General features: G+C 41.4%; 1 protein-coding gene across 6 annotated transcripts in view; it reads left to right on the top strand.

The window, feature by feature from the left end:
- TRAF6 (TNF receptor associated factor 6) overlaps positions 1–20,436 on the top strand; it is a 35,363-nt gene extending 14,927 nt beyond the window's left edge. For 5 of the 6 annotated variants that reach the window (XM_043548363.1, XM_007055237.4, XM_027817612.3 and 2 more), the window contains 5 exons: positions 8,788–8,938; positions 9,696–9,854; positions 10,987–11,058; positions 11,972–12,049; positions 12,990–20,436. In XM_043548363.1, the coding sequence (XP_043404298.1) occupies positions 8,788–8,938; positions 9,696–9,854; positions 10,987–11,058; positions 11,972–12,049; positions 12,990–13,868 (1,339 nt within the window). In that variant the 3' untranslated portion in view covers positions 13,869–20,436. Of the gene's footprint in view, positions 1–2,276; positions 3,386–8,787; positions 8,939–9,695; positions 9,855–10,986; positions 11,059–11,971; positions 12,050–12,989 lie in introns of those variants that run through there. The other variant, XM_037900059.2, reaches the window with a different exon arrangement.
- The last annotated feature ends 4,348 nt before the right edge of the window (positions 20,437–24,784 follow it).

The following is a 24,784-nucleotide window of genomic DNA, read 5'->3' as shown; positions in this document are numbered from 1 at the left end:
ACCAATGAGAAGTTGTCACTGCTTTCCCTGCAACCTTGGGTGCCTCACAGTGCTTTGCTGGGCCGCTCAGAAACAGCCTGCCAGCATGCAGGTCACACGTTGAGTGTCTGTACAGCCCTGACACAGCAACTCTGACCCCAGCAGCCTGTCAGCAACACACCAGCCACACTCCTGCTTCCAGAAGCCTTGGTTACTACTTGCTGGGTGACCCCAACACACTCCCAGTCCAAAATTTTCCCTCAAAACCTGTGTTCTGCACTGTACAGCCCTCTCCTGAACAGTTCAGATATTAGAGGTCCATTGCCCATGTGACGGGTCAATAGTCAACAGTTGGCTACTTTAACTGAAGTTATCAAACAGCTCAGTTGAAACACGACATTGGATTAGTTTAGATTGTAGCTAAATAAATTTGTTTTATTTTTAAAGAGAGATTTTAAGTGAGTACAAATATGAGGTATTAAAGTCCGAAATGATTACAAGAGAAATAAAGATAAAATGCTTTCTGATAGCTAAAACTTAACAAGCTAGACTTGGTTCAAGGTAAAATCCTTACTGTTATGTTCCCAACAACATTGCTGTCCAAATTCTCAGGTCAGGATCTACCCCAAAGTTCAGGGGCTAGTTCCTTTGTCATCTTAGGGAGAGATGCCTTGGGGTGTTTTTGCCCCTCAGTTTTGTAGTCCAGCCACCCTTTTGAATTGGATTCTTCTGAGGATTACCCATCAAAGCAAAGTTTATTCAAACAGTAAAGAAGGCAACATTGAGGCTAATGGTGAAGGTGGCTGCATGCTCTTTCTTCTCCCCTATGTATGCTTGTCTCCTGCCATTTCCCCTTCTAGCTGGCTCAGGGACCCTGTTTACTACTTGAATGTGTATTTACCTGAATTTACATATCTTTGTTTAGGATAGACCTGCATAACAACTTTTGCCTAGTCAGGGCTGTGAGACTTTGAACATGTGCTAACACCATCACACAGGAGGAATTCATAACTTTACATATAATGTTGCTACATACATTTCACAATATTCTTGAGCAACAAGTAATTAGTTTTCAAACGATATCTCACAAGGTGTGTAGGGTGTGAACACAGTGTGTAGGGTGTGAACATAGGGGTGCTTTTGGTCACAGGAACCCATTAGCAAAATGTGCCCATCCTACATAGAGGATGACAAACTACTACTGCTCTCTGCCACCAAGGAAAGTGAGTAGCTGCGATCCTTGCTGTGAATCAGCAGGGTTAGTATCTTTTGGATGACCCATGTAAAAATCAGTGGGCTTCCACCTGATGGAATTTGTGGGGTTTTTTAGTTTTTTAAAAAAACCTATGAAATAACATCCATAAAAACTACATTAAAATGCTAAGTCTGCAAAGTCAAGCACTCAGAAGTTAGTAAATGCCAGAATTAAGATTGCCTGTGCCACCTTAATTTGTCACCCTCGTGTGCACGCATTATGATACAGTCTTTAATTACATGATCACATACTGTCTTTCCCGCAGGTTCCCTGCCCCATTCTGAGCATGGGATAGACAATGCTCATGGAATTAATCAGTTGTGTTGCAATATGAGGCTGTTGTCTGGCCTCACTCCTTATAGAAGTTGGAAGGTGTGTAGTGAATGGGGTGGGGGATTACAGGGAGAGAAAGGATGGTCTCATGGCTTAGGCAGTTGAATGCTGCCCTTGAGGCTTGGATTCTATCCCTATCTTTGCCAGAGTTCCTATGTGACAGTGGGCAAGTTACTTAAACCAAACTTTTCACAGGTGGCCACTGACTGTTCCTCATTTTCTGGATGCCTGACTTGAGACCCTGGGATCTGACTTGCAAGAATATTGAATGCTCACAGCTGCAACTGAAGTCCGTTGTATTTGTATTTGAATGTGTAAAGTGCCAAGTACTCTGAAAAAAATCAGATCCTAGTCACTTTTCAAACTTGGCACCCAAAATTAGTGGATACTTTTGATTTGTTATGAAGATAGATGCATTAATGTTTGTGAAGCACTCGTACTATAGTGATGATAGCCATAGAAAAGCCATGAAGAATTTAATTCTGTATTCGTAACAGAACTTGAATGGTGAGCAGTAAACAAGTATAAAATGAAATATTGAATAGCTGCTCATTAAATGAGCACAGACAGTCCTGTGCACTGAATAAGGCAGGGACTTATGGATGTGCGGGAGCGGGGACTATATGACCATGTAATTAAAGACTGTTTTATAATGCACAGTTGCATAGATAACCTTAATTCTAATACTTGCTTTTTTTTCATAGATCCCAAGGCCAGAAGGGACCGTTGTGATCATCTAGTCTGACTTCCTGCATAATTTAGATCATAGACTTCCCCCAAAATAATTTCTAGAGCATAGCTTTTAGAAAAACTTCCAGTCTTGACTTTAAAATTGCCAGTGATGGATGGAAAATCCACCCTGACCTTTGGTAAATTGTCCCAAGGGTTAATTACCTTCACTGTCAATAATTTACGCCTTACTTCTTTTGCTTTTGGGTGCATGAGTTTGCAATCTTAATTTTCTTAATGTAGTTCTTGTGTGCAATTTATATATAATATACAATTCACACTAGAACTGAGTTTGTTATCCAATACATACCTGGATAACTTACAAGTCTTCGATACCAGGCTTTTAAGTACTTTTACATGAACGTAGGCTAGTCCACTGGGAGTCAGGACTCCCGGATCTATTTCTGCCTAACTTCCTGTGTGCAGTAGCCCCAGCACATATCCTCTGCTTAAACTAATCTTAGGATTTTATGAATAAGTTTGCACAAGAAATCAAAACACTCAAAGGGGATGTAGTATCTGTTGATCTTGCAAGCAGATCACCTAGATACTAATATGTATATGGAGCTTTAGAAATGCCTTAGTCTCTCAACCACTTCAAGGAAAAACAACTTCACTGATTAAAAAGGCAGAATTTTTTAATTAAAATTTTCTGTCAGTGGAGTTTTGTCACGGATACACAAGAGCTCTGCTATGTCCCAGCTTTTAAACAGGACCCTTGGAGGAACCACTGTGTGTCAGACCCTCGAGAGGTCCCACTCTTGAGGGTAGGCCACATGGACTCAGCACTGCTGTTTCACATTGTGAGCTCTGCTCAGTGAATCCAACAGAGAGACTTCTGGTCAGAATTTTACACTCTTCAGGGACCAGTGCACCTCAGCAAGTATTTGCAGTGACATCTGGCAGACTTTCAAAACAGAGTCGGATTTATTAGTCAGCTGGAACTCAGCATGAGGAAGTCCTTAGGTTAGCATAGAGAAATAAAGGTTAAAACATAGGCCATTCTGATCAAGTCAGCTTTCCATCTGGCCAAGCTGCTGTGGAATCTGCCTCTGGCTCTGGGTGGCTCTGTCTCATGGTCATTCCCAGGTGAGAGCTGCTGAACCCGTCTCAAAAGCCAACTCTTATCCAGAGCTTGTTAGCCCACGTTGAGTTTACAAGCTCTGCCTGCCAGAGATTCCCATAAGTGTCAGTTGCTTAGTCTTTGAGGCTTCCATTGTGTTTCCATTCTCCATTGATATAGATTGGTTTCAGCCAGTCCTTTAATAACCCATTCATTCCACCCCAGACAGCTAGGTGACCCAACACCTCATGTGTTTAACCCTTTTGTATCCCCAGATAACGATGCAAAATACATACTGAAACTGAGGTGTGCATAGGAATCATAAAAATATTACAGAAACTCTCACCAAGTGAGAATGTTCTTCATATTCACTTTACTTTGGGATCCTTACATACCTAAAACTGTGTTGTTTTCCAATCCCTCTGCTCTTGAGGTGCTTTTATAGTCTACCACTTAATGACTGTACCCCAAATTCTGTTTCTTAATAGGTGCTTGCCATCATATTGCTTAATGTGGAACTAGGGGAAATAAGATGTTCAAAAGAAAACACATTTACTGGCAGGTGGAGAAACTTCCATTCTAAACCACAGTGCATGGGAATTGGTTTCTCTTCCTTGTAGCGACAGTGCAGTTGCTCAGTATAAAGTGACACCTATTTGACCTGTAAGAGGGTACTAATAACAAAAGGCTTTTATTTCACAGAAAAGGAAATTCCTACTTCTGTCTCCTTTCATTTCAGCACTGACTGTTTCGGTAAATACCAAACAGAGGTGCCACATCTTTTTAGATCTGGGAAACTGCAGATCATCCCCATAATATTTTGAGTGTTATCAGTAATCCCTTTCTGGTTCATTGCTATTGAAGTTTGTCTCTGCAGTGTGGTTTGAGTGGGGAGTAGTGATAGTGAAAATAGGGGATTTGCAGTGCAAGTGTCAAACATTTGGAGGACAGGGCTGAATTCCATGCTTAATTGTGGCCCATCAGTCAAGGTATTAATTCAGGGTGCATACTTTCCACAGCACACGGTTTACTGATATCAACAGGAGGCTCCCACAGAGATCAATGGAAGAACTGACTTTTAATGTAGTAACTGTTTAGTTAATTGTTCAGTATGTGATTGTCACAGTCATCAGTGGGAAAATCTGTTCCCCTTTAAGCCATCTCTGCTTCTGTCTTGTCCTTCCCCATCTCTGTTTTTCCCTTTTCCATGCATCTGAGTTAATGTTGATACTGAAGTGCCATCCTTGGGCTTTAGAATTAATACTCTAATCCAATTAGTAAAGGGCAGAGGAGTTCAGATCTCAGTGCATTGTTTCAAGCTTTTTGCAGACGTGGGAAGATGTTACTGCTTTGGTTACATTTAGTTCACATTTAGAAAACTATCTCTGCATCCAGGGCTAGAAGCTTTTTAAAAATGAACTTTAGATTACATCATGTAGGCTACAAATACATCATGTTGGTTTGGATCGCAGTAAATTACATTGCTTCTCAGAAAGTGTTGTCTTTTTTGTAAGTAAAGTCTTAGAAAACACCTTTAGGTACTATTAAGGGATGGATTATTTGACCTACAGTAGCAGAGAAAATGGCTTCTTTAGGTGACTGTTAGTGTGTGTTTCAACACTAGAGCTATTAGCTTTTGTTTTTACTTCTAAAATTTGCTAACCAAAAACAATCTGTAAGCACTAATATAATACTTAAAAAATATAACGTGACTCCAGTTTTCTGTCTCTTATAATCTCATCAGGCCAAAACTTACGTAGCACTTGAGGAGTTTTCTGACATTTGATATGATACATCTGATGGACCATCAGAAATGAATGGCTTGAGTTCTATAGTCAAATGCCCCTCACTGGAAAAACACTGTGCCTCCACTTTCCCTCCCGTTTCAGTTTGGGGGACCATAAGCAGGAGCATTTTGGCTGATTATACGTGCTGTGATACTACAGGAAAAGAGAGGCCATCTCTGAAACAGCCACTACAGGTGGTTGAAAAACTGCCAGCAAAAGCAGCAAATAACTAATAATTTGCAACAATCTGTAGAGCTGCACAGTAGGAAAAAAGATATCTGCAAATAATGCATTCAGCAGCTGAAAGGAAAAAATAATCAAATGACTTGCAAATATTTGACTAGCACTAGAAGCTAGGGGTCATGCCATATAGTTTTTATTTATAGGGCAAAATAACAAAGGGGATTCAGCAAACCAAAGCTGCCAAGCCTATAGGTGTTCCAGTGCAACATCATTGCTCACGTTGTCCAAGAACCCATCCACAAAACATCTGGAACACAGGATTAAAATGTTCTTGCACATCCTTAATATGGAACTGTACTTCAAGGGACATGCCTACCTTGGTCAGTGCATCCATCCATATTATCCAATCTGGAGCTATAGTAGCAATAGTCGTAAAATCTCTTTAGAAGCTAATCTAAAACTCCTCAAGGAATCTGAATGTGTAATACACACAATATTTCTACTTTTTACTAGTGATGTTTAAAACACTGAAGAGTTTTAAAAATGTTTTTAACTCCGTAACTTCACTGAAAATCCTCACGTTTCAATTACTGCTGTAGGTGAGGGGCCTGCCTGCCTGTGGTGTTAGGAGAACCATTGTCAAGGAAGTCTGTGACCCAGCCAGATTGTGACTGGGGCTTAAAAAAAAAAATCTTACACAGGCTACTCTCTTAAATAGCAGGCTGAGAGGATGAAGTAAATCTTACCTTTTCTCTTTTTCAGGTTTCTCCAATTAACTTTTGCCATTGAGTATCTTACTGAGCTTTCCCTAGTAGCAATGGCTATTTAGGCTAGTTCACTTTCTGTCTTCCTCCTGTAAGCTTCCTGCCTCTTTCCCAATCTAAATATTCATTGATAGGCATATGTAAGATACAATCAGAATAAAGCAATTATGTACAGAGTCACCATTACACTTCTCAGTTAAGCTGCTAAGACGTGCAAAGGTTTGTTGAGCAATTTTTAGAGGCTAGATGGTGCTGTGGCTTTGGATTTAGATTGCTAGTGAATATAATGTTCTCAATGTACTTGCTAGTAGATTCTTGTCCATATCACAAGAACCACTCATTGTGGCACAACTTACCACGATTCTCAGTCATTGTTCAGGAAAGCATAGGCGCTGAATCTGTGGGTGCTCTGGGGCTAGAGCACCCATGAAAAAAACAATAATGGGTACTCAGCACCCACTGGCAGCCCCACTGATCAGCTCCTCCCCTGCCCCACAGCACCTCCCGCCCATTGGTGGGACCCAGCTCCTCCCGCTCCCCACCCCCGAGCACCTCCTGCCCACTGGTGGGCCCCAGCGCCTCCCACCCACCAGTGATCATCTGTTGAACGGTGTGCAGGAGGCATTGGGTAAGGAGGAGCAGCGGGAGCAGGCAGAGGCTGGGGAGGGGGCGGGAAGAGGCAGGATGGAGGCTTGGGGGAAGAGGTGGAGTGGGGGCGGAGCCAGGGGTTGAGCACCCCCAGGGAACTCAGAAAGTCAGTGTCTCTGCAGGAAAGCCCCCAATCTGGAATAACAAGCAGTGCAAATTGGTACTGGGGTGCATATATTGAACTGTGTGTGGGAAGTGTGTATAGCGTCTTTCCACACTAAGCCTGGCTCTAACCAGTCTTGATGTCACATTCACAAACACTTAACTGCATCACATTCACGAATACATTACTTAAAATATTTGTTGTAAATAATTGGCATTTATATATTACTTTACAGTCATCGATTAGCTAATCCTTATCCCATCACTGTAAAGGGGTGGGTGGGTGTTATCCCCATTTTAGAGCTGAGGCAATTCCCATTCCCCTAGCCATGAAAAATTGCTGATTTTTATTTAATGTGGTCCAGCTGCTAACTATAAACTTAATTATAAGCAGGAAGTTTGTAATGCATTACACTACGTTATACCACATTATACCTGTAACAACCAGCTTCCAGTTGTAGGTTGTAAGTAGAATGAATGTTTATGTATTGTGACACTGAGAGCAATGTTTGGACTGGGGAGCTATGAGAGCTGAAACTGCAGACCACTGCTTTGTTTTTTCTGTTTAGGAGTGAGATTCCCAGGCAAACCATCTCCTCAAAGCAAAACCATAAAAAGGAAGGTCCTGGACTCTTTATAAAGTCTAAACTTACCTCCCTTTTCTGTAGCAGTAATGCTAACAAAGTAGGTGCTGGCCAAAGATTTCCTTGTCAAATGAACAACACTATTTATCTACCTCTGCCCACCCCCAAATCCAATGATCTTTGAACCGCAAAGGCCCTTTTACTCACAACCCACTCAGAGTATTGTTAATCCACGTTTTTTCACACTAGCAGTATTGTCCATTAGCACCACAATTCAGAATTCTTCTGTTTAACTATATTACTTAACCTTGCACATTCCCATATGAATGTGTTGGTTCACACCTGAAGGCAACAGGTACCAGGTAATCTCTGCTGTTCCAGACAAAAATTGGGGAATGGTGGACAGTATGGGTGGATAGCTATTTGAATTGCATTACATAGTGGCTTTTTTTAAATGTGTCCTGTGCATATATGAGTGTAAAACAAGGAAAATGATACATTAAACTTTTAAGGGGCATCACTTGAAATCTAGTCAATTTAAATTTCTTTTCTTAAAATTGCTTCAGATACACGTGCCCCAAATCCCTCCTCGTTTTTATGTCTTGAGCATTACTTTTTTCAAGACTTCTTACTGGTGGCTTTTCTTATTCCTGTTGCTGTGTGAAAGACCCAAAATAAAGGAGTCTAACTGATTATACAGAGGTAACAGGGAAACTGACTAAACAAAAGTGTCAAATATAAAGTAAACTGGAAAAAATAGAAATACTTGCTTCTCAATTTCTAATTATGGTAATCGTGGCTGTTACTTGTAACAATGGTATGTTTTCACATAAAAAAAAAAGAGCGAGAGGAGAAGGGACAAAAGTTGCAGAACTCTTTAAATGTCTGATTCCAAATCTCTCTTGTGTGTGGAACAAACACCCATTAACTTCAATAGGAATTGTTAATGAAATGGCTACAGAAATGGGAACCTAAATTATTAGCCTTTCTGTATCCTCCTTGCAGATTTATTCCCAGAATGCTTAGCAGTGCAATCATCCAGCTGGATCTGAGCAAACTTAACACTATTTTAACCCAAAGGAATGCTGCTAGAAATGGAATTATTTTGAAACCTACATACATGTAGTATTCTAGTAATATTAGTTATCAGGATATTTTATGGTATGATTTGTGCTAGTTGCTGTGTAACTGCCATTATTTTCAGTGACTGCCTTTAACACTTTATTATGAGAATATTATGAAATTTTCATTAGTGTAAGAGAAGACTTTAAAATAAGGGTAGGGAAAGAAGTCTGAGATTTGCTAGATATTTTTTCCCCTTGGATGTACATATCACCTCATCCTCTTCTTTTTATGGTAGAGATGCAGGTCACAAATGTCCAGTAGACAATGAAATTCTACTCGAAAACCAACTCTTCCCTGACAACTTTGCCAAACGGGAAATCCTCTCACTGAAGGTGAGATGTCCCAACAAGGGCTGTCTTCTAAAAATGGAGCTGAGACATCTAGAGGTAAGGATCATTGAAAAATGGAAAATAGTTTCCCATTTTGAAATGTTAAAAAAATCTCCAAAATGACTCTCTGTAGATGGTCTTCATCTTATTGGTGGTTGTGGTTTCAAATCCACTGTTCGTTTGATCAAGGCTGGTTCTGTTTCTCTATCTGAAAGAAATAAGTGGCTGATCTTAGTTACCTTAGCCCAAGCCATATGTCACAGCTTGCATACAGTGAACGATAGTGCCTATAATGTTAATAATGGTATTAGTTTAATCATTTTAGTCTCCCTTTGTCCTGTCTTTGTCGCATGTAATTTTGACCAACTGTATGCTATAAATGAGAGCTTTCTATATCCAGTGTCCAAAATGCCAGTTTATATTTGCTCAGAGCAATCTGAATAAAATATAAACAATTTTTAAGTAGTCCTAGAAGTTGTCCAATTAATGAGTGTGTTAAGCTGTAAAAGGTAGCCATATGATGACTCTGCACAAACATTAATACTGAAGAGCTTTGAATTTATAGTCCTGTTCAAACCCTGGTTCTGCTATGGAGCTCTTCCATATGGACTGCAATTAAAGTCATTGAGGTTCTGGGTTTAAGGGCTTATGCAGGCAAATCCTTTTGCAGGATTGGGGCGTGAAAGAATGTTGAAGCTGCCAGTTGTATTCCTCTTGGAGCCATTTTGCTCCATCTTGGAGATGTATGAGTAGCTGGGACCTGGAGCACTTTTTGGGGTTTCTGATACCACATCCTCTTGTTGCCGTTATGCAGGAGCATCAGTTGAATTGTGACTTCTGCTCTGTGGAATGCCCACAATGCCAGGGCTCCTTCCAGAAGAACCAGCTGCAAAACCACATGACACTGGAATGCCCACGGCGGCAGGTCTGCTGTCCAAACTGTGCCACATCTATGGCTTATGAAGATAAAGAGGCACGTGCTGAAAAATATTAGAGTGGATGAAAAACACTGTAACATTTGTCCTCAATTGTTAATGCAATATCAATGGAGGGTGTTCATCAGGATAGTAAATTGATCCAGAAACAGCTTCTGTGCTGCGGTGCTGGACGTTAGGAGGTTGTGACCTCCGGATTGTCCTCTCTTGGGCAGGTGAAGACTAGCTCCCCCCTTTTTTTGGGTCAAGATGGGGTCATGCTTGGTTAAACTTTTTTGGAGACCCTATGGTGCATAGGGAGGTGAAAGAGTTGGCATAAGAGGGACCTTTAATTTTGACTTTACAAAGAGAGATGGCAGCATTAGCATCCCACAGTGACCCTAAAAAGAAAAGGGGGAGGGGCCAGAATAACAGGATAGGACAAAAGTACTGGTGTATGGCGGGCTTTCTTGCTCTGCTCACAAACCCGTTACCTGCTGGAAACATGGATGGGTACAGAGAGGGAGAGCTGTGCTCCAATGCCTAAATCTCTCCTTCGAACAAGAGAGTTGGAGCAAAACTTCTGGATTCTGTTCTTCGCTCTGATTCTGACTCCTGGGTGACCTTGAGTATCTGGCTTCTGTGTTTTGAGCTTTCATTTCCTTATCTCTATAGATAGACATAATCTATCGTATATTAGGCTTATCTGAAAAGCACTTCAAAATGTGCCATTGAAAATTCCCACATTAATGCACATCATGTTTGTGACCCTTTTGACACTTTTTGTCAAATGTTAAGACTTCTTAATATATTCATTAATATTAATTGCACAAGAAAATTCTTTAAAATGTTTACATCCTTAATACAATTAATTAAACCCAAACTTCACAAATGTCTTGGGCAACTTCAGAATCAGAATTTTGTAGTATCAGAAATAGGACTTATCACTGAATTTCTGATGAGAGAAGAATAAAATTCAGAAAGTGAAAAGACTCATTCAGGAATCAGAACGGGGGTACTTTCCCATTTAAATCCAGCAAGATACAAAGCTTGAGACTTAAAAAATAAATGATCAAGAATTTTCCATAGACATCTAGAACACAGGCTAATCAATACTCCCTTCTCTTTTAATAATCATTTAATTGTTACTAATAGTTCTCATTTTCTTTCTCACCTTTTCAAAAAATGAAGCTTCATGACCAGAACTGTCCACTTGCAAATGTGTTTTGTGAATATTGCAATACAGTGCTCATCAGAGAACAGGTAAGAGCCTACCTTTTTGCCATATGGCTGCCTGTCAGGTTGGAGTGCATCCTAAATAATATTTAACCTATCTAGCTGCAAACATTTTAAGATTTTATGGTAACCCATGTAAGTGTCTGAGCCCTCACATGTCAAACTTCCTCTAAATCTGAGGTTCTCAACCTTTTCCCTTCTGAGATCCCCCCAGCATTCTATAAAAACTCTATGTCCCATCGGTGCCACAATAAATGCTTTTCTCCATATAAAAGCCATTGCTGTCGTTAAGGGGTAAAAAGCAGAGGAGTTGCCTGGGGCCTCCTTGGCCCATGCCACTTCCCGCAGCCCCCATTGGCCTGGAACGGCGAACCACAGCCAGTAGGAGCTGAAATCGGCCAAACCTGCAGACGCCGCTGGTAAACAAACCGTCCTGGCCCATCAGCGGATTTCCCTGATGGGCTGCATGCCAAAGGTTGCTGATCCCTGCTCTAGGTCAACATAGCTAATCCCTTTCCTGGAGTCTCAAATTTACGGCGAATAATAGTTATCAAGGAATATTACACTGGGGTGACTTGCAGTGATGTTGCTGCGTTACCTTGCAATAATTTACTAAATGGCCTTTAACACGTAGTGCCTATTCAGGTGCAAATTAGTGGTGTGTGGTTGCTCATTATTCTATTAAAATGTTGAAATCTGTCGTATTTAAGTATACCCACACGTTTTGGCTGGATCCTGAGAGTTGGAACGTTGCTGTGCACTTAACACACACAGTCGCTAATTCTTTCATCATATTCTGTGATCGAATGGCATAATTTCTTTTCTGAAAAAGACGACTTGATCTGAAGAGGAGAATGTAAACTATTCATCTTAATCTTAACTCTTTAAAAAATTAATCTTAATTAAAAAAAATTAATCTTAACTCTCATTTTGGTTTTAGATGCCTAATCATTATGATAATGACTGCCCTACCGCCCCAGTACCATGTACATACAGTGCCTTTGGATGTCCTGAAAAGGTAAATCTTTCTTTTACGCACATCAATACAAAGAACTCTCCTCAGTACCTCTCATCTAATCTATGTCACAAATTTCCCGGGCTTGATTTTTACAGTTTGACTTTCAAAAGCTGCCAGCATTGACCTGACTGAGCTTCTGTTGAAGGTAACGTGAGTTTGATTAGACAAGTGCCCGGGTGCTTTAGCAAAATCCACCCTAAATCTAATAGTTTTCTGGTGTGGTTTTATTTTGCTGTTCTTACCTGTGTTGATTTTAAGCTTAAATACCAATTTCTTCTGTAACATTGCCTTATGAAAGTTTTTTAAATGCCAGGTATGTAACTCTTGTAGTTTAGGGAAAACAAGTGGCAAATACTTCAAATCCACATGATCCTCAAACTCATGATGTTTGGTGAAACAGTGCAAATTGTGGGGGAAGTTCCAAGTTTTCTAATTACAGTACTTCCTTTTAATGATAAGTTTCTCTCATCTTTAACCGATTGCTCTCCTTGCCTTTCCTGAATACACTGTCATATTCGGGGCTCTGGTGCCGCTACTGCTGTGCAATGTGGGGTATACATTGCTGATTGCAAACAGGATAGTGGCAGTATTAAATATATGCAAAGTAGTGGAGGAATTCTGTTACCTTTTACATCATGATTTTAACAAATCATTTTGACTTAAACGCTATTTGTCTCTACAGGCACCTGAACTGGTTATTTTTCTGAGTTGTCTGATCTTACAGCTGGTCCAAAACAAAGTCCCCTCAGTTGGACTTGACTTGACTTTGTCACATGTCACTTGACTTTTGTCTTAGTTCTTGTTCCAGCTGATCTGTGTTAGCTAAAGCCATTTCTATTATGTACTGCAGTTTGTCTTTGAAGCCCAATATTTTGTGGCTTAGTTGCAGGAAATGTTTTTGCTGCTCAAGAGTTTGATGCCATGTCTTTTTAAATTCTAGATGCAGAGGAATGAGTTGGCACGTCATATGCAAGAGTTCACTCAGGTTCACATGAGAATGATGGCTCAGACTCTCCGGAGTATTAGTGTTACTACAACTCCCATGTCCTACCTCAGTGGCCTATCCTTTGAGCCGTCTCTCTTCTCACATGTCCCACCTGCCACATATGACTGCAACCCAGAAGTTGAGAACTTCAAGGAAACCATTCAGCAGTTGGAAGGTCGACTGGTAAGACAAGATCACCAAATCAGAGAGCTTATTGCTAAAATGGAGACTCAGAGCGCTCACGTGGGAGACCTCAAACGCACTATCCAAAATCTAGAGGAAAAAATTACTGAAATGGAGGCACAACAATGTAACGGCATTTACATCTGGAAGATTGAGAACTTCAGCACATATCTGAGAGCCCAAGAAGAAGAGAGACCTGTTGTGATCCACAGCTCTGGTTTCTACACTGGGAAACCAGGCTACAAACTGTGTTTGCGCCTACATATCCAGTTACCAAATTCTCAGCGCTGTGCTAACTTTATATCCCTCTTTGTCCATACTATGCAAGGAGAATATGACAGTCATCTGCCTTGGCCATTTCAGGGCACCATACGACTTTCTATTTTGGATCAATCAGAGGGACACGTAAGGCAGAATCACGAAGAAGTCATGGAAGCCAAACCTGAGCTTCTAGCCTTCCAGAGACCAGCAATCCAGCGCAACCCAAAAGGTTTTGGTTATGTGACATTCATGCACCTGCAAGCTTTGAAGCAAAGAACCTATGTAAAAGATGATACCCTCCTGGTGCGCTGTGAGGTTGTAACACGTTTAGACTTGAACAGTGTACGGAGAGAGGGCTTTCAACCTCGCAGTACTGATGGGGCTGTATAGTCTGGTGTGCCCTAACTAAGGGAGCCCCGCACTGCTGTTCTTCCACAACAGATTGGAAGGACAAGGGCATGAACGAAGGGATTTTCCAGAGGGGAAAAGCTTCATAAGAGCAGTTATCTGGGTTGAACAATGCTATTCTGCAGGCTAATACAGCTGATTTGACTGAATAGAATTTGCTGCCTTTGGTATACAAGATTTTTCCTCTGTTTGTGGGTCATGTATTAAGTATTTCTTACTGTTCTCTGTTAATGTATAAAGCTAACTGAGGGAAGTATTGCTGTGTTATCAAAGGTGAAATTCTTCAGTAAGAATTTATTGAAGCAGCTCTCTTCCTACACTGGAGGAGGTTGGGTCAAATTCCACTTCTAGAAGTCTGTGAGAAAGTGGAGCATTGAAGCGGAATGCCCTAGGTGTCCTAAATATGAAAGTATTGGAAAGCCACTAAAAGGGGCAGGGAGCAGGGGATGAGGATGGGGAAGCACGTGGGAGGAGTGGTGGTCATGTGGGGGTGGTAGAGGATAAAGCAGGGGGATTACCTGGGGCTCAGGCTAGCAGTGTCTAGCATAGGGGGACTAAGTGCCAGGGCACAGGCAGGATGAGAGAGAGGTACAACTAGTTCAGGCTGCTCCAGATCACATCTCCCTGGGGAGTTAACGCAGCAGGACCCAGAATCCCTGGGAAGTTTCTCCTGTTTGCTCCTGGGAAATGGCACCTCCCGCTTCTGGCTCCAATTTCAGCTGGTGCTCTGAGACCATCCCACTCCCTGCCCTTCCTTGAGGGCTAACTAGCAGCTGCCCCCACTGACCACTTTGTATATGCCTGTCTGCCCCTTTGTCCTGTGGGAGCCATTCTGTGCCTGTGTACCTGCCTAAGTTCCTCTGTCTTCCTGATTGACCTCTTGTGCTCCTACCCCATAGACCTTCCCCCCATTTGTCCTGCTCTCTGACCATCTGCCCTTCAGTCTCAGCTGGTTTGTCCCTTTGTCTGTCCCTCTCCTTCTCACCTATCACAGCCAGAGGCTTGAAGCACCAGGGCCAAAACTCTGCTGTTGCTGCTCAGGGCTCCTGGCCAGGCCCAGCAGCCTCTTGTCCCTGGGAGCATCTGAGCTGCCCTGCACCTCCTACCACCATCACTGCTTAGCATCTGCTTTAACTAAAATCGATATGAAGCTGCCAGCCGTGGGATAAGCACCCAGTGGCTGGAGCATGCAAAGCACTTCCTATTGTGACCAGCTGCTGCAAGGCAGCAGAAACACTGAGAGAAGCAGGAACATGGCAGGGAGCAGGGGCTGAGCAGAGCGGGGTTGGTGAGCAGACTGGCCCCACATGGGGTGGTGTCATAAGGCTGCTCACAGGGAGACGGTTCAGAGTGAGGGTTTCCCCTGCTATCTAGAGAGGTGGATCGACTTCATTGCCACAGCTGCTGCTTAATAGTACCAGAATGATGTTCCAGTTTGACTACACCACTGCCCAGGGGGATGCAATGCCCATACTGTAGTGGGAGTGAACTAGCTCAACTATGGAAGGTGCTTTCGTGCTACAGATTCAGGAGATGTTCACCTCGGAATATAGACAGTTTCTAAATGGACTTAAATCCAAATGGCAAGAATAGAGGAAGGAAACAAAAGTACAGACTATTTTAGTGCCTTTATAGCTTAGCCAGGGAATGCGCAGCAAGGGAAACTCCAGCACTTTGAATTTACCATGCTCCTTTTGGAATATGAAGTAAGGTTAGGACTTAGTCCACAGTCCCTAGATATCTGTCGGTCTCTCTCTATCTTTTTCCTCCCAGGGAATTATGTTCAGGAACATTCAAACAGGAATCCGCATGATGGTGTTGAATCAGTCTTGGACTTCTGAAAGCATTCTGCAAAACCCATGCAATACAGCCCCAGCGAAGGCTAAACAAATATATCTGCTGAATGTGCTGAGATCACAGCAGAAATGCTGATAGAAACTATGGCTTTTAGGCCTTATTTAGGCCTAACTTTTTTTTTCCCCCCTCACAAAATGTTTGTTCACCTTGTTTGCAATTGTGTAAAAACATGGCTGACACTCTTCCACTGTAACTAAGGTGGTGCTGGATGGGTTAAAGTTCTGCATTGGTAGGATGCTCTTTGTGGTGCTAGATCATATTAGCGTGAGATATGTTCGACAGAGAGGAAGAAGATATATAGTAGGTGGCTCAGGGATCATGGAAACTTTTACCTCTTGGTCATACCTGACTTGTGCCAAACTTACCAGAGATCTAAAATCATTCCTGTCAAATGGCACCGTGTGAAATGTGGTGGAGCGTCTGTCACTAGTTCTCAATAGACATTTGTCCATATAGTGCCCAAAGTGATGGCGGCTTGTTGAACTAGAGAGCTCCGGGGCATAGTAGGTTAGCCACCCTCGCCACCTAGAAAAGAACAGGATGGTAGCCCGCTAATAGGGCAGTGTTGGTGAACTTGCATTGCTATGTGTCCTTATAATAAACAAGCACATTCTAGTTTCTATAGTGTCCTCTTTCACAAATACTACATTGACTTAAAACAAAAACAAAATAAACCTGGAGATTCCTGTGCCTATTTCTTGGCTTTTCTAGACTGATTGTCTACATCCCATGTTAATGTTGTAGTCTGGCGCATTAGAAGCGGGTTAGTCCAAACTCACTGCTGCTAATTGGAAAATAATGGATTTTAATGTATAGAATTATTTTCAACTCTACAGTATCTTCAGGTTTGTGTATAAACACAGAGATTACTTTTTTTAAAGCACAAGAAAAAGGCCTGGTTTGTCCTGCTACCAGTGGTAGGCATATAGACAATCTGATACAGAAAATATGGAACCAGGCCATGCATAAATGTGTGAATATCTCCCCAGTCAGCATGGAGCATTTTTCTGAGTTGAGAAGCTGGCAAGTGGGGTTTGCCTCACCTCTAGTTGTGTAAATATTGCTACGGGGCAGCCCAAGTGTCGGTTCCCTTCTTGTTGGGCTGCTTAGAACCAACAACAGGGAGGGAGGACAGTTAAGACACACAGGCCCGGTCTGTTACAAACTTCATTGTCGGAGCACCGCGTGAGAACAGGTTTCTTTGTTTGTTTTTGCCCACATGCAGGGGATCAGAAATGTCCTAGGCCCTGGAAGACCTCCGTTTTCATGGCACCCCAGCCTACTAAACTCAGTAATGTGAACGGAGTGTGGGAGAGAACGTTCTTTTGCAGGCTGAGTGGCTGTACTCTGCACATCTAGACCACCTTCTCCATGGAAAATACTGACAAACGTTAGCACAGACTTGTTTGAATTGAGTCTCTGCACGTATGGGGTTTGCTGCTTAAGGGACAAAGTCTGTTCTTGCCCATCATGTTACCAAACCGTTTAGCAGGAACCGTATTTCGACAAAGTTGAAGCATTCTTAACGCTAGTCTTTGATTGTGCTTCACAGGGCCGAGGTCAGGGCAGGCGAGCTCTGGCACGCCTGTCACAGGCGGCACGCGAGCTGATCTTCAGTGGCACTCACGCTGCCCGGGTCCTGGCCACCAGTCCGGGGGGCTCTGCATTTTAATTTAATTTTAAATGAAGCTTCTTAAACATTTTAAAAACCTTGTTTATTTTACATACAACGATAGCTTATATATTATAGACTTCTAGAAAGAGACCTTCTAAAAACGTTAAAATGAATTACTGGCATGCAAAACCTTAAATTAGAGTGACTAAATGAAGACTTGGCACACCACTTCTGAAAGGATGCCGACCCCTGGCCTATGTCGTATACATGTGTAAAGCATTTATTGTTGTTGCATCGTCACTGACACATATACCAATTCTCCGCTTCCTTTTCAGACGGTCGTTCTTTTCCAAGGACAGACTTGCTTCTCACATTCCTCCTCTCTTTATTGTGTAGGAAATAAAATCAGATTCTCTTTCTGGGGACAGAGGGAGAAAGGAGGGGTAACTTCTAACTGATTCAGGTACCTCTTACTGCCTCTGTCCCCCTCTTCACGTAAATTGTACAGTGCATCCTTTTAAAAAGCCATCTGCCTGTCCTGTATGTACGGGTCTTTGAAGTGCCAACTTAACACCTCTAGGAGTTCCATTTTCATTACGCTTTCAAAAGCCTTAAGATTTGTTTTTACAAAAGCCCGTCAATTCCCAGGCACAGCTGTCTGCTTTTTAAAAATCTCAACCGAGTCTACTTCTGACTTGAAATGAACTTCAGTGTGGTGGCAGCCCTGTAGTATAAGTAAGATTTTATTATTTAAATTGGGATAATGTAAAATAGCACAGCCTAATAGGAAATAGAGAAGTTGGTGCAGGTTACATATTTTTTTTCTGCCAGTGTGAAACATTAACAGTTTTAGCTGCTGGTGATATTGTATCTATTGTGTACTTATTAAAGGGTGCACTATGGAATTCTAAGCCAGTGCCAAGCTGATTTAACCACAAAGCTTACGTGGGAGACTTTCTGAGCTGATACGTTGAATATGAGCCAAATGTATTCCGTCTTACTAACCTGATGTTCTTATCTATGCAGACCTCACTCAACTACTTATTTTTTTTTCCAAATTATCTTTGCTACCAGTGCAGTTCCAGAATTGTCTGTCACATCACACATGTGGGAATGTAATTTCAGCTGGTGGAAAGAAATTTATAGAATTTAAATGCTGGATTGAGTTGCCATCCAGATACGTACATTCTCAGTTGTTAATGTTATATTATTTAATCTCTCTTTGAGGTTGGCATTGTTTGAGAGTTCAATTTCCGTGATAAAATACAGCTTTATAGTGTATGTGCTTCACCTTTTCCCCTAGAAGTCTGTTTTTCTTCTCTTTTAAGAAATCATTATGCTATGACAGTTGAAGAATGATCTTGAAAAATACTTAAAAGGAGAATGGATTATGGATCACAACTGCCACAGATTTTATGAAAATTTCTGGAATAAAGCAATCTAAAACAAATGTGGAGTTGCAATGATTAGCCTAGTTTCCAACTGTTAACTTTTTAAGGGAAGTGCTGAATTTAGGTTTTGTGTACAGTTCTTTCTCTGTGACTCTTGGTGCTTTTGCAATATTGTGTGTGTGTGTGTGTGTGTGTATATATATATGTGTGTGTGTGTGTGTGTGTGTGTATATATATATCAAATCTTATGTTTAGAAGCTAGATTACTTTCCTCTTCTATTTTTTAAATCAAATTTCTGTTACCTGTGTCAAACAGTCTTAGAATAATGAAATTGTAGGACTGGAAGGGACCTCAAAAGATCTTCTAGTCCAGTCCCCTATTTTCCCCCTTAGACTTGCTTCCTATGGGATCTTACCTACCAACTCCCTGAGTTTGCTAAAATCTGCCTTCTTAAAATCCATTATCTTTATTGTGCTGTTTTCCCTCCTAACATTCTTTAGAATTACGAACTCTACCATTTCATGATCACTTTCACCCAAACTGCTTTCCACTTTCAAATGCTCAGCCAGTTCCTCCATATTTGTCAAAATCAAATCTGGAACAGCTTCTCCCCTAGTAGTTTTCTCTATCTTCTGAAATAAAAAAATCTCTTAATACATTCCAAGAACTTGTTGGATAATCTGTGCCCTGTTGTGTTATGTTCCTGACAGATGTTTGGGTAGTGAAGTCCCCCATCACCACCAAGTCCTGTGTTTTGGATGATTTTGTTAGTTTAAAAAAAAGTCTTACCAACCCCTTCTTCCTGGTTAGATGGTCTGTAGTAAATCTTTGCCATGACATCACTCTTGTTTTTTATCCTTTTTATCCTTACCAGGAGACTTTCAACAAATCCGTACCCTATTTCCAAGTGTATACATTTAATATATACACAAAGCAATATCTCCTCCCTTTTTTCACCTGCCTGTCCTTCCTGAGCAATCTGTACCCTTCTGTACCAATACACCAGTCATGTAGTATCCCACCAAGTCTATGATGCCAAGTATGTCATAGCTGTTTTCAATAACTAGCTTTTCTAGTTCTTCCTGCTTATTCCCTATACTTACATTAGTTTACAGACATCTAAGATACTTATTTGATTTTTCCTCCCACACACACATCCCCACTTGTTCTCTCTTGTCTCTCCCTTATCCCAGCTATGTATTCTTTATGTATGGGTATACTTGCAAGGTTACTGCTCTCAGAATTCTCTGAGTATAATGTATTGCATATGGGACTCCTTTTTAGCTCAGTGTCCCCCTGCAGGGCAGGGGGAAGTAACTCTTTAAAAATTGTCAGCACATGATGTATATGCAGGCAATTACATTTGTGAGATGGAAAAACTCATTCTCTGGGCTAGGTAGCAAGTGGTCCTACCTATTGAATAATTTAAATCTGGTAGTAAACAAAATGGTTGGCCTTTGTTTGCCTTACTAGAAGACATTCTTTTTCTCATCAAATGTGCACTAGTGGTTTGGTACACAACAAGTACTCTAGTCAGTGTTATTGAAGATACGCTCTGATCTGCATTTGAACACAATACACACTCTGCTGATTTCACTAAAGTATCAATAGATTAATATATTTTGTAACTAATGCACAAGCTTATTTCATTCAAACAACTTTTTTAAAATAAACTCATTAAACTTTTCCAGTACTAATTGTGTATTTTTCTCATGCCTTGGGCATCCTTTTTCTGATGTGGGTTGAGCTATGAAAAAAGTTATGGTCAGCCCTACTTTAGGAAATTAACCTTTAACCCATAGGCAGAATATCCTGGGCTAAAACGAAAGTGAGCCTGTCTTAGGCTTAGTGATAAGTATTTCAACTGCAGAGACCCAGCTCAGAGAGATCCTGGAGATTGGTTCATTATGCGGAGCCTTGACACCAAACTTCAAAGTGGACACAGCCTGTTTGCTTTATGCTTTGCTCAGACCAATGCTCCTAATCTCTGCATGAATGCTAAATGTCCTCAGCTTTATTTCGAGATGGATGCGGGAGAGTGTTCTACTTTCAACATTTTAAAATACTAAAATGGTTCTAAAGTTTGTCCTCTTTGGAAGAATGCATCTGTCTTTGAGTCTTAGAAACTGTTAACAAGAAACTTACTGATTACTATGAATGTAGTATTTAATGTGACATTATCTGTGTAATTGTAAATGATCATATACCTAGAAAGCCAGTCGTTGTCAAACTGTAATAAAAAGGGGAGGTCAAATTTGCTTATTACAGAAATGGGGTTCCAGATACCTTCATCTGTTGCATTATTTCCTTTGCCCATACTTGAAAGTGTGTAATAATATACCTTTAGGTAGATGGAAGAGAAATATGGTCACTTTTTTGCAGTAAAATATGATGCATGCATCTGTGTCTAGCCATTTTTTGGGTAAAGAGACAGGCAATTACATGTGCATATTCCCTAGCCTGTGTGCAAATAATGTTTATGTACCCACATTGTGTATATGCAGGCCTCTGCCCTCAGTCTTGGCCCAAAGGTGCTTTCTAAAGCAGAAACTCATTTGTTTTTTTTACTGTCCAAACCTTGAATTATGGAGTCCTCCCCTACCCAGTTTGCTATTCTTGCTAATCCATAAACCAATATAACCTGCAGCTCTCTGAGCTGTAGGGGGTAGCATATGGTGACTTCAGCTCAGCTGTTGGAGAGGCTGGAGCTGGTGCCTACTTGCTTTCTGTCAAAATACGGTCTTTAACTGAAGCCCCAGAGCTAGCCGCTTTTTGGTGTTAGTTATTAGGTTACCACATGCCAAGGAGTTTGATGCTGTGCAGGCTCCAGCTCTTGTTCTGTGACCCACTTTGCCATGTAACTGTCAAATGAGTTGGATGAAAGGAACTATATAATTTCTAAACTGATTAGATATTATAAAGTGATTATTTAGCCTGTTACTGAACCTGTGAGCAGCATACAGAAGGTCAGGAAGTGCCACTAGTGTACTTGTGTAGCATCAGTTCTTCTGCAGAATTTACAGTAGTCATAGCATAACACTCACTCTGGAGACCCAGCAGCTTCTACCTTAGATTGTTGTTGCTTTTATAGGCTCACAGTTTGTGGGCTTCACAGAAGAAGTGCATTGGAAGGATGAAAAGTAATGGGCCTGTGTGGGAGGATGGGCGTTTCCACCACATCTGAATGAACACCTTCAGCAAAGTGCCATCCAATTCAATACTTTATGTACTTACGTACCACCTACTGCTTTGACATCTGTTCCTGTATGTTTTTAAGTTACCCTTGTGAGTTTCTCATCTGAGTATTACCAGTATCACCCGACTTAGATTGAGACCTGGCTAGGTAATAGCCTGTGGCGATATGGATGTACGCTCTACTTGAACATTCTTTGGTAGTTTGCCATGACAGTCTATTCTCCCTTGAAAGCTTGGAGCAATAATATGCATAAATACTCTTGTGATTCATCAGTTACAGGGTGTTCACAGCTGCAGACAATCCATTAAATTCCCCCACTTTCTGCTCACTCAAAAATGAGTGAAGCCCTGCTACGAGAATACACTAGCTCTGAAAAATGTGAATCCTCTATTGCCTACAACTGCTGCTGTTCTGCTTTCCCCAGCATAGTGAAGATGCCTTCCATGTTAATTTCTTTGTTAACCATCTATTGCAGTGGTTCTTAACCTCTGGTCCGTGGACTAGGTCTCAGGGGTCTGCAAAAAAACTTAAGCCTGAAAACTGACTGAACGTAAGTCAACTGTATGAACAGACAAAACCAAGGGGTCCGCTCCTCCATTTTAAATTTTTTAGGGATCGGCAAATGAAAAAAAGGTTAAGACCCACTGATCTATTGCTTTCTCAATAGACTAAAAGAAATGGACAAGAGTCTTAACTTCATTGGTTGTTGCTTGGAGATGCCATTAGCTGAAGCATTGGAGTTGTCTGAAGACTCGGAAAGTTCTTACACTGCAGCAGGACTGTGTTCGGTAGTTTTTCTTTACTACCATGAGAACTGGATGCTTGCAAAGTGTGGAGAAAGAAGGAGTTACATGTTTTTTATAAATGTCCTTTTGCCCACAGGTATCTGCTAACCTACCTGACTGCCAGCATTCAGTCAATAGTGGAGGGGAAAGCAAATAGAAAACCAAATAATGGCAAAGATAAGACACCTGGCAATGAACAGCTACAGAGGAGTTAAGATAACAAAGGCTGGGCCATTGATTGGGAAGAAGCCACCTGCTTGGCTCCCAACAGGCTGGCATAGTTTCCTCTTCCAAAACCTGACAGCCTAGGATTAAATGGAACTATAAACCTTTAAAGATGCTGGCCTTGGGAAGGAGTGGGGGATTGCCAAGTGAGTCAGTGACTGTTGTCAGGCTTGTAAGAAGACTGTTTCTCCCAGCCAGAGCTGGGTTTACCTGAGCTATGACTAGGGAGGTTAATCTTAGTAAGGAAATGTGTGTAGGACTCTGTGTTAACCCATTTTCCTAAATGCTGTGTTTCCTTGAGCAATTAAATATTACTATGTTTTGATGATGCTGTTTTTGAGTCACTTTAATCAGCTGCTGTTACAGGTGCCCAACCCAGTCGGGCCTGTTGGAATAACATGGTTCTGTAAACAAGGGGCTGCAGCCCAGAGACCCAGTCTGAATGGTTGGAGTATGTGGTTCCACCCAGCGCGAGGCACAGGATGGTGCACTCCAGTGACCAAAAGAACTCTATGGCACAGCTCACCTGGTAACCATGATACACATTCTGCAGAAATGTATGCTTTCCGCCACTGGAGTGCCTCCAATAAATCCCATTCCTCAATCTCAAGTAGAGGAGTGGATTCTTTCAAACCCTGGGATAGAATGTGTGGGCTTGTCATAAATGTAAAGGGAAGGGTAACCACCTTTCTGTATACAGAACTATAAAATCCCTCCTGGCCAGAGGCAAAACCCTTTCACCTGTAAAGGGTTAAGAAGCTAAGATAACCTCACTGGCACCTGACCCAAAATGACCAATGAGGACACAAGATACTTGCAAAGCTGCAGGGCGGGAAAAACAAAGGGTTGGTCTGTCTGTGTGATGCTTTTGCCGGGAATAGATCAGGAATGCTCTTCATAACTCCTTAAGTTAGTAAGTAAGCTAGCTAGAAATGCGTTAGATTTCCTTTTGTTTAAAGGCTGGTAAAATAAGCTGTGCTGGGTGGAATGTATATTCCTGTTTTTGTGTCTTTTTGTAACTTAAGGTTTTGCCTAGAGGGATTCTCTATGTTTTGAATCTGATTACCCTGTAAGGTATTTACCATGCTGATTTTACAGAGATGATTCTTTTACTTTTTTCTTTAATGTTGTTCTTTTAAGAACCTGATTGATTTTTCATTGTTACCAAGATCCAAGGTTTTGGGTCTGTGTTCACCTATGCAAATTGGTGAGGATTTTTATCAAGCCTTCCCCAGGAAAGGGGTGTAGGGCTTGGGGGGATATTTTGGGGGAAGACGTCTCCAAGTGGGCTCTTTCCCTGTTCTTTGTTTAACATGCCTGGTGGTGGCAGCATAGGGTTCAAGGACAAGACAAAGTTTGTACCTTGGGGAAGTTTTTAACCTAAGATGGTAAGAATAAGTTTAGGGGGTCTTTCCCCCCCGATCTGTACCCTTGAGTTCAGAGTGGGGAGGGAACCCTGACAGGGCTCAACACTTTTATTTTGGGCTGTTTTCTTTCCTGCTTGCTAGTGTTTGTTTCCCACACAACAGGTTTGTTTCTATTGCATCCTTCTACATAAGAGAAATAGTTCAGGCTGGCAGCTGTTCTTTAATTCTCCTTAAAACAAGATCAGCCCTCCTAGGGTCTATGGCATCCCATTGAAAACGTGGATGTTACGTATGGTTTTAGTATCTTAATGTAATTCGTAAACTTAAGCAAACTATGTGATTCACTCAGCAAAGGTATCCAACCTGAACTAGCTTTGAATTCTGTTGTTCAAACCCCTGGTGTTCTGTGTTTCTCCTTCAATTTTCCAGAAAAGGAAGTGAATAAATAGACATTTAAAGCT

The sequence above is a fragment of the Chelonia mydas genome, chromosome 6 (genome assembly GCF_015237465.2).
Source record: "Chelonia mydas isolate rCheMyd1 chromosome 6, rCheMyd1.pri.v2, whole genome shotgun sequence".
NCBI lineage: Eukaryota > Metazoa > Chordata > Testudines > Cheloniidae > Chelonia > Chelonia mydas.
The sequence above is the reverse complement of the archived record's forward strand: the minus strand, read 5'-3'. Positions and strand labels throughout refer to the sequence as shown.